General features: G+C 41.5%; 1 protein-coding gene across 2 annotated transcripts in view; it reads left to right on the top strand.

Annotated features, from left to right (window-relative positions):
* The window catches only part of NUP155 (nucleoporin 155), a 57,054-nt gene extending 51,348 nt beyond the window's left edge, over nt 1-5,706 (top strand). For both annotated transcript variants that reach the window (XM_065406186.1, XM_065406185.1), the window contains 2 exons: nt 2,295-2,401; nt 5,264-5,706. In XM_065406186.1, coding sequence (XP_065262258.1) covers nt 2,295-2,401; nt 5,264-5,402 — 246 coding nt within the window. In that variant the 3' untranslated portion in view covers nt 5,403-5,706. The remainder of the gene's footprint in view (nt 1-2,294; nt 2,402-5,263) is intronic.
* Nucleotides 5,707-15,596: the final 9,890 nt, after the last annotated feature.

Here is a 15,596-nt window from a genome sequence, read left to right as displayed (position 1 = left end):
CAACAGCAGGTGGTACCACTCACCCAAACTGGGCTACCGGAGTGCAAAGAGCAGACACCGGTCAGTTTCCCAGCTCCCCAGGCATGCACCCCCCAACCCCCCATATGTCCGCCCCTCCCTCAGTGTGGAGAGGAATATGCACACATGTGATAACCAAGCTGAGATATTTCACCAGACACTTCACTTAAAGGCACACTGGTTTAGGTTAAAACATAAAACAAGTTTATTAACTACAAAAAGATAGATATTAAGCAAGTATAAATGATAGCAAACAAATCAAAGCAGATTACCTAGCAAATAAACAAAACTGCAAGCTAAACCTAAAATACTAGAAAGATTGGGTATGAATTAGCAATTTCTTACCCTGACTGATGATACAAACGGGCTTGCAGATTCTCAAGGCGCAAGCTGCATTTGCTTTTCAGCTTGGGCTCCCCACCCCTGTTCCAAGTCCTTTTCCTTAGAAGCTTCTCCTAGGTGTTGAGTAGTGGGGAGTGAAGAACTACAGATGATGTCACTCCCTGCTTTAACATGTGGCGGGAACTCTTTAGTCCAAAAACAGTTCCCAGCCCGTTTGTGGAAAAATACAGGTACCTAAATGGAGATCAGTGTCATGTGGTCTGGTCACATGCCCTACTGCATCATAGCAGCATTACTGGAGCATACTCAGGAAGGCTCACCAGGTGGGGGATAATCTTCTCTTAAGGCCTATTGTTTTTCCTAATGGCCCATTACCCTGAATGGGCCTTTCACAACCAGCTGTCTAGGCTAGAAGCGTTTTGCCCAGTGGGTGATCATAGAATCATGGAATCTCAGGGTTAGAAGGGACCTCAGGAGGTCATCTAGTCCAAAGCAGGACTAATCCCCCACTAAATCATCCTAGCCAGGGCTTTGTCAAGCCTGACCTTAAAAACCTCTAAGGAAGGAGATTCCACCACCTCCCTAGGTAACCCATTCCAGTGCTTCACCACCCTCCTAGTGAAAAAGTTTTTCCTAATATCCAACCTAAACCTCTCCCACTGCAACTTGAGACCATTACTCCTTGTTCTGTCATCTGGTACCACTGAGAACAGTCTAGATCCATCCTCTGTGGAACCCTCCAGGGCCGGCTCTAGGTTTTTTGCTGCCCCAAGCAAAAAAAAAAAAACAACTCCGAGAGCACAACTGCCGAAGCAAAAAAAAAAAAAGCCGCCCCCAGAACTGTGCCGCCCCAAGCATGTGCTTGGTTTGCTGGTGCCTAGAGCCAGCCCTGGAACCCCCTTTCAGGTAGTTGAAAGTAGCTAGCAAATCCCCCCTCATTCTTCTCTTCTGCAGACTAAATAATCCCAGTTCCCTCAGCCTCTCCTCGTAAGTCATGTGCTCCAGCGCCCTAATCATTTTTGTTGCCCTCCGCTGGACTCTTCCCAATTTTTCCACATCCTTCTTGTAGTGTGGAGCCCAAAACTGGACATAGTACTCCAGATGAGGCCTCACCAATGCCGAATAGAGGGGAATGACTACATTCTGAAATACAGATACATAGTCAATATTCATAACTTTAGATACAAAAATGATACATGCATACAAATAAGAATCATATTCAGCAAAACATAACTTTTCTAATGACACCTCACATTACTCATCTTGTACAAAATGCATCACAATTATGCCATAATCATACCATCATCATATTACTGTAATGAATATGGGGTGTAGTGTCACACTTGGGCCCTCGCCTCTAATTGAATCTAGCAGTCTGTTCGTGGAGGCAGCCTGCTGCAGAGCTGTCATCCCTTCTCTGTCCCAGGCCTTTCTGCCTCCTCTTCCGTCTCTGTAATCTCTCCTTTATAGCAGCAGGCCTTGTTTCCTCTATTGGCTGCAGCTGTGTGTGCCTGTCTCCATAATTGGGAGCTGTGGCAGCTGCATGGGGGTGTAGTAAAGCTGCTTCCCTGTAAACAGGAGAGGCTCTCCTCACCTTTCTGTCTATGCTCAATATGGTGTTTGTAGACCCATTACATATCCATATCCTACCAAACTATTCAGTAGTTCAGAGTGTGTTTGGAATTATACAAAGTCTAATATTTACAATACTGTTTGATGAATTTCATGTGTTTGATAGTTTCAGTAGTGGAAACCCATGCAAGTTAAACTAACATCCAATTCTCACTTTTTTCCATTATTTTGCTGTAATAAATCAAACATTTAAAATATTGCAGTAACACAATTTTTATGTACTGACATCCTCTACATTTCCCTATTGATGAATCAGAATTAACTTAGTACTGCCTCCCTAACTTGATGTAATCTTCTTTTAGGACCCATTCTGGAATAGAATGAAAAAGCCTTTACACCTTTTGGAATGTATTCATGTATTATTATCGGGATATGTACAAGACCCCAACAAAGTGCTTAACTTTGAGAGGTAACTATGAACTATAAACAAGTGTTCTTCAAAACTTAAAAATATACTCTCAAGTTATTTGTTTTGGAAGCTCCAAAGCCCTTTGGGTCAATGATTTTAAAATCCAACTCAAGGTAGAGTCACCAAAAGTTATTGTTACTCTTACAGTTGGTCAGAGGTATGTATTGGGTAGGTGTTCCAGTTTTAGGTGATGGGGGTTTTAATTATTACGGTGCTTGTTTTTAAACAAATTGTGTCTCACTTTTAAGTAAATGTTTTTAGTTCTTTAAAAATGTGGACTCCCTCGAATTACATCAAAAATTGGCTGCTTCTTGAAGCTGCATGTTCAAGGATCAGATTCACAGTGATTGTAGTAAATCTTTAGTGGCAACTGGCCATCTCTGCAAACAACTTTCAACCATATATGGTACACTTAGGGTATTTTTGGTGTATATTTTAAAAACCTATTTTCAATTTTATACTTGTCAACTATTGATGGAGCTTAACTAAAATCCAGGTATGTGAAGAATTTACTTAGGTGTGAGATGAAATCTTGGCCCCATTGCTGTAATGGGAAGTTTTACATTGACTTAACTGGAGTTAGGATTTTACCCATGGAGTATGAATTCTTTTACCCTTGGAAATAGACTCATAGACTTTAAGATCAGAAGGGACCATTATGATCTTCTAGTCTGACCTGCACAACACAGGCCACAGAATCTCGCCCACCCCCTCCTGTAACAAACCCCTGGCCTATGTCTGAGCTATTGAAGTCCTCAATTTGTGGTTTAAAGAGTTCAAGGTGCAGAGAATCCTTCAGCAAGTGACCCGTGCCTATGCTGCAGAGGAAGGTGAAAAACCCCCAGGGCCTCTGCCAATCTGCCCTGGAGGAAAATTCCTTCCCGACCCCAAATATGGCGATCAGCTGAACCCTGAGCATGTGGGCAAGACTCACCAGCCAGACACCCAAGAAAGAATTCTCTGTAGTAACTCAGATCCCACCCTATCTAGTGTCCCATCACAGGCCATTGGGCATATTTACCGCTACTAGTCAAAGATCAATTAATTGCCAAAATTAGGCTATCCCATCATACCATCCCCTCCATAAACTTATCAAGTTTAGTCTTGAAGCCAGATATGTCTTTTGCCTCCACTGCTCCCCTTGGAAGGCTATTCCAGAACTTCACTCCTCTGATGGTTAGAAACCGTCTTCTAATTTCAAGTCTGAACTTCCTGATGGCCAGTTTATATCCATTTGTTCTTGTGTGCACATTGGTACTGAGCTTAAATAATTCCTCTCCCTCCCTGTTATTTATCCCTCTAATATATTTATAGAGAGCAATCATATCTCCCCTCAGCCATCTTTTGGCTAGGCTAAACAAGCCAAGCTCTTTAAGTCTCCTTTCATAAGACAGGTTTTCCATTCCTCGGATCATCCTAGTAGCCCTTCTCTGTACCTGTTCCAGTTTGAATTCATCCTCCTTAAACATGGGAGACCAGAACAGCACACAATATTCCAGATGAGGTCTCACCAGTGCCTTGTATAACGGTACTAACACCTCCTTATCACTACTGGAAATACCTCGTCTGATGCATCCCAAGACCACATTAGCTTTTTTCATGGCCATATCACATTGGTGGCTCATAGTCATCCTGTGATCAACCAATACGTCTACACTTACCTCCGGGTCCGACGGCAGGCAATCGATGTTCTGGGATCGATCCCGGAAGTGCTCGCCGTCGACGCCGGTACTCCAGCTCAGCGAGAGGAGTACGCGGCATCGACGGGGGAGCCTTCCTGCCGCGTCTGGACCCGCGGTAAGTTCGGACTAAGGTACTTCGAATGCGTACCTTAGTCCGAAGTGAGGGGGTAGTGTGGACCAGGCTTCTGAGGTCCTTCTCCTCCTCTGTTACTTCCAAGTGATGCGTCCCCAGTTTATAACAAAAATTCTTGTTGTTAATCCCTAAATGCATGACCTTTCACTTTTCACTGTAAAATTTCATCCTATTGCTATTACTCCGGATTACAAGGTCATCCAGATCTTCCTGTAGGATATCCCGGTCCCTCTCTGTATTGGCAGTACCTCCCAGCTTCGTGTCATCCACAAACTTTATTAGCACATAAATAGTTCCTTTGGAACAGGGTTCAGGCACATCGGCAGGACAGTGGAGAGAAGCTTGCAGTAAATCTGTCCATGCAATGCCCATTCTGGGAAATGAGGACTGTTTTCCAGGACTGACAATCCAGCAGCCTTTTACAAGCATAGAATTTCACTTAAATTAATAAAATAAGAAAAGCATATTTTTAATTTTAGGCTTCCCCTTCCTGCTGTTGAATCATGTTTATATCTGATTATTTTCAGTTTTTCTATTCCATTTTGTATATGTAAATGTGCTTTTCTTTACAAATTTTACATTCATGTTCACAAATTTCACTGAATAAAACTAGTTGTTTTGCAAAATAACATTGTTTCCTAATGAGTCAGCATAGTCCTTCTGAGGCATCCCTGAGTGAAGGGGTATTTCTAAATTTATTTATTGTTATTTATTAGATAAAAACACTAGAAATGATTCAAACAAATATTTCACTCCTGAGCTGACAAGAGCTACAACTTTGGTTTTTGAATTGCTGCAACTATTAAAACTCAGGTTAATAGAAGTGATTTAACAAGTTCCCCTGTATGCTTCAGTCACAGACATTAGGTTTAAAATATTTGCTTTTCATTTAACTATATGTTAGAAAATTTAAAGTTAGCTGATTTGGGTTTTTGTTGTTTACAGATTATTCCATTACTATCTGAAGGAATCCCACTTCCTTTTCTTACATGAATTTTAATAAAAGCCAAAATGAGTTTTCTTGACAACTTTTTTTCTTCTTTACAGACGACGATTCACAAATGTATGTTTGGATGCTGTCAGTTGCTACCTTGTTGAACTTCAATCTATGAGCCCTACACTAACAGTGCAGACCACTATTGGGAATTTTAAATCCCTACAGGCTAAATTAGAACGGCTTCATTGACTAATATGATAAAGAACTGTTAGTCCAGAGAAAATGAATTGTTAAATGGAAGCTCAGATGTCTGCACTGGAATCTGGAAGAACAAATGCTCAGAAGGAAGTAGGGGGAAATTAAAGTTCCTGCTGCAATTGATTATTTGTGTGTTCTAGGCTCTTACTAATCTACAGTTATCTACCAATAGTAGAATGTATATTTGCCAAATTATTAATTTCTTTTGCTACCACCACATTTTTCTAACAATGGAAAACTTTTTATACTGCTGAAATAAGATACTTTGTATAATTGCTACCTTGAGGATTAAATGTATTTGGAAAACTTTTTTTTCTTTTACTAAACATAACGTACGTAATGCAGTGGAGGAAGTAGTGGGATGCAATATCAAAAGTGATCATACAGTATGTTCTTTGTAGCTTATTGACAAATATGAAAAACATGAAGAGAAGGTACTGGCAGGCGGCAAGAAGAAGAGAATTACAAATTGGAGAAAAGTTGTCTAGCTGGCCTCAGACCTGGTTAGACCTAGGGTTAGCAACACAATCTTAAAACTATCTCTGTACATGATCAAGTATAATGGCTAACCTTTTGATAAAGACAATATGTTCCATGCCTACTATTTGCACAAAAATTGCCACCATAATAGAATTATTAGGACTGTATTTCAGAAACTAATGACATTTGCTTGATCTGGATTTGGAAAAAAAAATACACTAGTAGAAGCCCAGCAAACATTGTGTCCCATCTTTTTCCTTAGTATAAGTTATGCTTTGTTCAACTCTTAATTTTTACCCGGAAAACCCATAATGTGTAAAAGGGCTACATTCCAGAAAAACATAACTGCTAGTCATTTCCACCACATATACTTTTGAGTGCCAGTCTGCCTACATTCCTAAACGGGGCAAAATTGAAGAATCCTGTATAGTTACTTCCTAGGATCAATGTATGTAAGATATCTCTTAGCTTGCTACAGTCATCGAGACCTATGACCACTTTTAAATGTTTCATTTTTGTTCTATAAACAGTTACCAGAGAAACAAGGTGAGTGAGGTAATATCTTTTTTATTGGACCAACTTCTGTTGATGAGAGAGACATGCTTTTGAACTGCACAGAGCTCTTCTTCAGCTCAGTATAGCTCAAAGCTTTTCTCTTTCACCAACAGAAGTTGGTCCAATAAAAGATATTATCTCACCCACCTTGTCACTCTAATATCCTGAGACCAACACAGCTACAGCAGCAGTGCAAACTACAAACAGATGTGCATCCATATTAAACATATCCAGGTCTTGCAGTAACAGATCTTTCATAAACCATACACTGGAAATCACCTCTGTCCCCACACTATGTTGTCAGATCCATCTCCATTTTTTGTCTTCCTTGAGGAATTTCACTTTTTGATGACTTACTGACCAAAAAGACTTTTCCTTGGTATTGTACTTTTCCAGGCCTGGATTATCAAGGAGAAGTATTGCAGTTGGCACAAATCTCAACCTTCTATCTACTCTAGAATAGAAGAGAAGAATTACTGGTTCAGTCACCCATACAAAGGAAAACACTTCCTAGATACCAATGTATAGCCATTAGATCTTAAATATACTTAATTACTGGGTGATATTTAGCATGCCCCAAAACTTAATTTATTCAGAGAAGACCTCTGGACCTTTTCCCCCTCAAATCACACTCAGGATTCTAGTTTCTCTGTCCCACCAAAACATGCTGCTCTTCATCCAGTAAGTAAGCTGGGGTAGGTCTAGCCTCCAACTTTAGCTGTAGGCCAAAATAAAACGGACGTTTTAATCCTGGTTTTCCTCCCAGACCATATAAATGTGGAAATACCTCACAAACTCTTATAAATATGTTGGGTTACTATGTGAACTGGGGAAGTATTGGAAAAAGATACATCAGCCCAACAACAGCACTGTTTCATTTAAGGCTAATCTTAATTCCCTTCTGCAAAAGAGACAGAAATGTTAATTTTCTACAGATCTCTATACTCAGGCATTTTGTATATTTGTCCCCGTTATTTCAATAAATGTGCAGTCAATATTTTTTAAATTTTGCAAGAAAATGTAATTATTGTTAGCCTTTATGTTAATCCAGCGTCACTTCCTAACTGGCCATACACTCACACCAAGTTATGTTCCCCGCTCCCCTTTTATTTTTTTGTTTCCACATATTTAACCCATATTTGTAAACGTAATATTTGTTCAACAATATGTTGTATTGCCACATGTTATGTGATCTTGATAGGGAATTTTCACACCACGAGGCATCAGGCTAGAGGAATTAGCACTGGGATGGGAGTCAGGAATGGAGTTCCAGTCACAGGTCTGCCACTGACTTGCTGTTTAACGTTAGGGAAGTCACTTCATCTATCTCAGTTTTCCCATCTGTACAATGGGGATAACTTACCAACCTCCTGGGAATGTTGTGAGGGTTAGTTTGTACAGCACTTTGAAAATGTAAAGGGCTAAGTATTATTAATATATCATACCTGCAGATGGTTATGGCTAAAACTGCAGTATAAACCTTAAATCTTATTTTCCTGGCTTTTGTAACTGTAATATCCCAGCCTTAAATTTAGGAAATGTAAAGCAAAAAAAAAAAAATCTATTTAAAGTCTGAGGAACATGGGAATTAGAGAGCCAAGCAAGGGGAAAGCTGGCTTTAACATGAGAGACTCAATTTCTTTGGATGACATTTTTCTCAAAAAAGGTCATCTTGCCTTTGGGGCATTGTCTCTGCTTTTCCAAGATTTGTGCAGTTTGTACATTTAAGCAAAAATGTTCTTGACCATACATTCAGCCTTTCCACCATCTTTGATGGTGCTTTTTTTTACACGTGCCTGTAAATCTGTAAAGGAGAATACAAAGGTTTCATAAACATAAAATATGGGTAAGTGCATTATGACAAGAACAAATTAGATGAGTGGAAAAATCAGGATTGTTCCACTTCATGTTTTAGGAAGGTAAAACGAAAGTCTGAGAATTACTGTCATCTGATGTCTTCCCTCTTACGAAGAATCCATTCCAGATGAAGCCTGAACCTAGAACCTTTAGCTCTAATTACTAAAGTAAAGCAGAGTAGTCAATATCACTGACATCTGCTGCTAAGCTGCTAGCTACTATGAAAGAAATAGTTAAATCCTCCCCTCCAATCCTGAAATTGAGTTACCCCTGCATTCATAATTTGATTCTAGAATACATTTCTGTATCTATTTGGTTTTGGGTATACTACTAAGTTTATGATCGTACAGATCAGTGGTTAGTTGAGAATTCATGTGGCTGGCCAAAAATATTGAGCACTGCTCAACTCTAGTTAAGTGTTCAGGTTCTACAATGGATATTATAAATGTGCTTTATACCTGAGGTTTTATCCCTCTCGTCTGACCATGGGATAGCCTTGAGATGCATTTAAAATCTTTCAAAACATACCATGGGAAACCTTTTCACCATTATTCATATTAGTCTAAAATTGTGGTAGAACATGTTTCTTCTCTTTCAATATGAAAGATTTGTGTTAACCTGATAACTGATGGAATGTTGGGTATTGAAATTCGCATGGCTTATTGGAACTATATTGACAATGGATGGACATGCACAATATGCAATTTTTTAATATGGATATCTCCAAATTGTTTTTTCTTAACAATCAGATTTTTTCTCTGTAAGGACTATTGGTAAAACAGAGTTTGAAGTCTAAAAATTCTTTTTGAAAATAGAGATTGACAGTTTCTTTAATTAGTTAACTATATTTTACCAAATTTAGCTAATTTTTTTTATTGAAAGCTTCAGCATGGAAATATCTTCTGTCTCTAAAATTACCATGGAATCAAAAACGTTCTTGGCCTTAACTACTGTAGCATGTCTGGGAATAGGACTTTAGTAGATTGCTAACAGAGAAAATGGGGCGAGATTTAGATACTAAGGATCAGATTCTTATTTCAGGTACATTGGTATAAATCTGGAGAAATTCCATTGAACCCAGCAAGTTGTCCTGGGTTTACACCAGTGTAATTGAGTTCAGAATCTGCCCCATGACCTTTATTTTTGGCTACTGGACTACACACCATTAAAATATTCTGTGACTTGGAAGACAATACAAAGGAAAAGGCTTTTTTTTTCCATGTATTTTGTGATTGTTCCAAAATTTGTCTTAAAATAGTTAACAGGTAATATGGTGTTAACTCCTCTGTGATGAAAAGAAAAACAGGAAGATGGAGTATGGCAAACCCCTTTTCAAAGTAGACTGAATTGTAGTCAAAGCACCGTTCTAGCAAATTCAACAGATGAAATCTAAACCCAGCTCCCCTAGGCAGACTCATAAGTTTTTGAAGGTGCCTCTGTCTTATGTTTTGGCAGCCCAAATTGAAATACACTAAACTTAACAGAAATGTGACTTCACTTGGCATAAAGTTGGAGAAGTTAAAATGGACATGATTTCAGGGAGGGACCAGGGAAAGGTACTTTACAGCTACCAATCAACAGAATTCAAATGCAGAACCATCATTTAATAACCCTATCAATCAATTGCTCAAGACTTCGTAGTCCCCTTCACTAGTAGTATGCAGCTGTCCCCTTTTAAAGGTAATTTGGACACTGATTGCATTAAGTATAGACACTGTCCCTCTAAGAGGGCCACAACATCGTCTAAGAGCTTCGCCCTGCTCAAAGGGGTAGCTCATACACTTCCGTGATTCCTTCCAAATGCCTCCATGAAACTCCATAATCTCTGGTACCTGACACCAGCGGATAACAGGGCAGTCAGCTGTTATCAAAGTTGTAATGTTACTAGCCCTCCCTGTTGTTATGAGCATCAGTGTATGATTTTATTTGGACCTTCTTGTGTTCCACTGTGTGCTCATATCCTAACCACAGTGCCACCTTTACTTCTGGACAGATTTGTTTATTGGCCACTGCACCTGTTTTGCAAAAGCTAAGTGTTTCCTTAGTGCGGCAATTAAAGCAAAGCAAACCCGGAGGAGGGGGGTAGTGACCCATTCCCAGTCCTCCTTTTCACATGGCACACTACTTGCATCCTTCCTCATGCACCACTGGGACAGCAGGAGCCTCCCCATGGTCGCTCTGGTTGTCCTGGTCACCCTTCAGTCCTTCCTCCTTCACCTCTTGTTGTTCACCTGTGGAGACATCTGTGGAAACATTGTTAGTATTGACAGATGCTTATTCAAACAATTTTAACTCATTTTGGTGACTCCAAAACGTTCCCAATTTTCCCCCAATCTTTGCACATGTATTAGTAGTCAGAAGGACCCTCATCGGACCTTGCCATCTTGGCTTTAAAATTCCTTTAACTTCTGGGTAAATGCGACACATTACCAAATCCCCAACTTTAAATGCAAGTTTGTCCAAACTGCTATTATCATCCAGCTGGGTTTGACTTTCCTTCACTTGGTTGTATAAATCCTTCAACTCTCTGTCCAATGCCTTGATGTAGTTCTGCAGCCTGTCTGCAAAAAGCCCCGACCCCCCCGCAGGGAGGATGACAGTGCTAGGCATTCTCATTGCTCTTCCTGTCATTAGCTCAAAGGGTGTCAGTTGAGTCAGCCTATTTGGGCTGCCTCTGATTCGATACAATACAGCAGGAAGCATATGAGCCCATCCTTCTCCTGTATCCAGTACTGCTTTTGTTAAGGCTGTTTTCATTGTTCTATTCATTCTTTCCACCATTCTCAAGCTTTCAGGGTGGTATGGTATATGGAATCTTTGCTTTATTCCTAGTGCCTTGCATGCCTCCTTCATTACTCGCCCTGTAAAGTGAGTTCCTTGGTCAGAGTCTATTGACAGTGGTAAACCCCATCTGGGTATTATTTCTTTTGCTAGAATTCAAGCCACTGTTGTAGCCGTACAGTTCTTGGTTGGGAATGCCTCTACCCATCCGGTAAAAGTGTCAATAATTACCAAAATGTAAGTGTACCCTCTGCTTTGTGGCAAGGGTCCAGTAAAATCAATTTGCAAATTTTGCCACGGTGTCTCTGGTCGTGGTTGGTGATTCAGAGGCACCTTTTTCCTTCTACCCGCATTCACTTGTGCACGTCACACATCTTTTGAAAAATTGTAAAGCATCTTTTTTCATGGCTGGCCACCACCAGTATTCCAGGGCGGCCCTCATTTGTGTCCACCCCAGATGAGCTGGAGAGTGGATGGCATGGAGCAGTAGAGCCCGTATGCACTCCGGGGCTACCAGCTCCTCCCCCCCCCGGCCCATACCAGAGGTGATTTTTATACACACCGCCTTGTTTTTCCAATTTACTTTTCTCTTCTGGGCTTATGGTTGCATATAGCTTTTTTAAATTCATTTCTTCTTCTGGCACTCTAGCTGCACAAACCTTAATAGGACTTGCTTGTGCAATTTCTTTGGCACGTTTATCTGCCCAATAATTTCCTTTTTGTTCCTCACTTGAGATCTTATTGTGTGCTTTTATCTTTACTACTACTAGTTCTGATGGTAGTTTGGCAGCTTTTGTTAGTCTTCGAACTGCTTCCATATTATTAATTGGCTTGCCAGTTGTTGTTATAAAACCTCTGCGTGATCACACGTCCATGTAGTCATGCACTACTCCAAATGCATATCTGCTGTCTGTGTATACAGTGAGCTTCTAGCCTTCTGCCACTCTCAAAGCTTCTGTGAGGGCTGTTAGCTCCACTTCTTGTGCTGACTTTGATCCTTCCATCTTACCTGATGCTATCACTGTCCTATCACTGAGTACCACTGCCCATCCAGTGTGTGGCACTCCATTTTCATACTTTCTTGATCCATGTACATACAAAACTATATCTGGATTCTCTAATGGTTCTTCTTTAATTCTTCCCAACACTTCCTCTTCTCTATTATAAGACATTCGTGTACCTCTCCCTCTATGTTCAGACATTCGGCTACATTTATTTCCTTGTCTCTTACTATGGAGAAGTTAGGGTTTTGCAAGCACAATGTTAATTCCCACTGACTCCTGCGGGCATCTGTTACAGATCTTAGTCGCCCGGTATTAAGGAGATCAATAAGTGTATGGGGTGTATGAAGCACTAATTTCCCCATGAGAGTGTATGATTCACAAGCTTTCACAGCCCACGTAGTACAATCTAGAGCTGCTACGCACTCCGGTAATCCCTGGGATACAGGGGGTCTTATGGTAGATAGGTATGCTACCAGATGCTGTCTGTCTCCGTGCAGCTGGGTTAGTACAGCTGAGTACTGGGTCCCGCTGTGGCTGCAGTAAAGGTGGAACGGCTTTCCCATATCAGGTAAGCCCAGGCTGGGGGCGGAGGCTAAAGCCCGTTTTATTTTTATAAATGCCTCCTCTTGTTCTGTGCCCCACATTACTAACTCATTTGCAGGCTTTCCCCCTCTAGTGAGGTTTTGAATTGGTTCCACCATCTCTGAGTACTCTGGTATATAGGTTCTACAGAAATTAAGGAGTCCCAGGACCTTCCGGACTTCCTTACCTGTCCGTGGTTTTTTTAACTCTCTAATCCCTGCTTTCTGTCTACTGTGAGTGCTTTTTCTCCCTCTGAGATGTTATGCCCTAGGTATAAAACCTGCTGCTGTTGCAATTGAGCTTTCTTCAGGCTTAATTTAAATCCTGCCTCGCGAAGATATATGAACAGTCTGTTTAGGGTTTTTAAATGGTCCATTTCATTTGCACTGGCAATTAGCAAATCATCTACATACTGCAGTATCACAGTATCCCCTTCCAAAGGCACTCGTGCTATTACTTCTGCCATTGCCCTGTGGAATATTGAGGGAGAATTATGGTACCCCTGAGGTATTCGGGTCCAAGTGTACTGCTAGTCTCCTACTGTAAATGCAAATTTCTCCTGACTCTCTTTTGCAAGGGGAATACTCCAAAATCCATTAGCTACATCAAGGACTGAAAATACTGAGTGTCCTGGTGTTAGCAAATTAAGAATAGTGGCAGGACTTGCCACAATAGGATGTGCCTTTGGAGTCACCCGGTTAAGGTGGGTGTAGCCTATAGTTAACCTCCAGGTCCCATCTGGCTTCCTGACGGGCCAAATTGGGAAGTTAGTTGTGGAAGTGGTTTTTCTGATTACCCCTCTAGATTCCAAATTAGTGACTATATCTTTAACTGCCTCTAAGGCTTCCGGTTTAATTGGGTACTGCCTGTGGGCTTTGTGAGTTGGTCCTTCTACAGATATAGGCTTCATGTTTACTAGCCCACAATCTTGTTTATCTGTTGCCCACATTTCAGGGTGAAGGGAACACAGTGTTTCTACTGGACGTCCCCCCCACTCTGGTATTATTACCCTATTACTGGCAATCATGGCTATATTTTGAGATGATCTTTCCTGTTTGGACCCTCCAGCACATTCAATGCAGCTAGCTCTGGGGCTGATTATTCCCCCAAGCTCCTTTTACAATTACTGCATGTTTTTATTTTAGTTTTACAGTCACGTGCCAGATGTCCAGGCTTATTGCACGTGAAGCAGGTAGTGGTTTTAACTGCATGCACCGCTACAATTTCCTCAGAGAGTGTGGTTGCTGCTACCTTCCTCTTTTTTCTGTCTTCTACTTCTGTGGCCCATTTCATTACCGATGAGTATGTCTCTCCCACTGAGATGCCTAATGCCAGGACTGCTTGGTGATCTGCAGACAGCCCTTCCTTTAGGATTTGAAGGAATACATCATGGTCTCGGGATGTTATATTCTCCAGACCTGAATAAGCTCGGAATGCATTCCATTTCTTTTCAGCATAGGACATGGCAGACTCCCCCTTCTGCTGAACCACAGACTGCAGAGCCCCCCAGTTAGTGGTCTGGACTTCTAGAACAACAGATAGTGCATTCCTGAATTCTGTTACAGTGCCTGCCTCTGGGTTTGGGATTCCTGCTGGTTCTTCAGCCTGATCCCCTCCCGCTGGGTTGGGGGTACGATCTTCAGCCCAGCGCCCTGTCTTCCATTTATTATCTAGGTTCTCCCACATATCCCTGGGGCACTTGCACTTGACAAGGATGTGAACGTCCTTCCTATGGAGGCCATGTATTTCAGTCAGGCCATCCAGCTCGTCCCAGAACTCAGTATTCTTGTTATCACGCTTGAGTTCGGGTAAATCAGACAGTAGTGCCTGTTTTTCCTGGGTGGTGAAGGAATGGTAAATTTCAGTTGTTTCGGTTCTAAGTCCCCTTACTGGTTCACCCTCCGCATTAACGTTTCTGAACCTCCTTAACTGTGTTTTGATTGGAGCCATACGCTGTACTTGCTCCCCTGGGGCAATTAATCCCTGTGGTGCTCCTTTATTATCTCTGTGGGTGCTCAAATTTGGCCTGTCATGCGAAGAAATGTATGGAGGGGGTTCTGATTCCTCCCCTTTGCTTTCTGCTGCTGAGTTTTCCCACAGATAGTTAATCGGTGGAGCAGTTGGCTGACAAATGCCAGGAGTGTGCTCTCCCCCTCCCAATCTGGAGGTGTGTCCCAGGAATGGTGATTCTTTTGCTCTGGGATCTTTTCAATTTTCAGACAGTTACATATTTTAGAGCACAGGCTCTTATCTTTCAGAGCTTGGTTTTCAAATCTTTGTTACATTTTCTTTTTCCTTTATGTTGAGAATATCCAATAAAACTATTACTGCTTTGTCTGTTTTGTCACTTTTCTGATTATTCCACCGAGTAACCAGATCTGCCTCTGGTCCGGCCGCAGAGTAGTTTGCTTTTTTAGCTGCTGCCTGCCGAGTTTTGACATGTTTATATTCCAAGGACTCTGGAGGACTAATTATCGCCTCTCCTTTTGACGCCATGGGTTTTTAGTCACCCCGGCTGCTGACCTTGTGGGGAACTTACGTTTTCCCCTCCTAAATGCCGTAGTTTCAATTTCCACAGCCTGTCAGCCTTGATGAGGAGTTACTTTTCCCCCTTTTTTATGCTATGGTCTTAACTCTCCACAGCCTTGAGTTTTATGAGGATGTCTCCCCCCTTTTTTTTGAATACCGCGCGGTCTTAAGTTACACACAATTGCCAGCCTTATTGGTTGGAGACTTTGTGCTATTCGAAAGCATGTACGTCACATGCCTGGGGGGGGCACTCCCTTAGGACTTGCAATGTTACGTGCAATGAGGAAATGGACCACCAGTTTGCACTGCCTACCGCTTGCGTACCCAGCCAATCCTGAGCTTAACTCACCGCCAATCGCTTGCTGGTGATTTATCCAAGTCCTCCGTAACACACCCC

The sequence above is a fragment of the Emys orbicularis genome, chromosome 6, assembly GCF_028017835.1.
Source record: "Emys orbicularis isolate rEmyOrb1 chromosome 6, rEmyOrb1.hap1, whole genome shotgun sequence".
Lineage (NCBI taxonomy): Eukaryota > Metazoa > Chordata > Testudines > Emydidae > Emys > Emys orbicularis.
The sequence above is the reverse complement of the archived record's forward strand: the minus strand, read 5'-3'. Positions and strand labels throughout refer to the sequence as shown.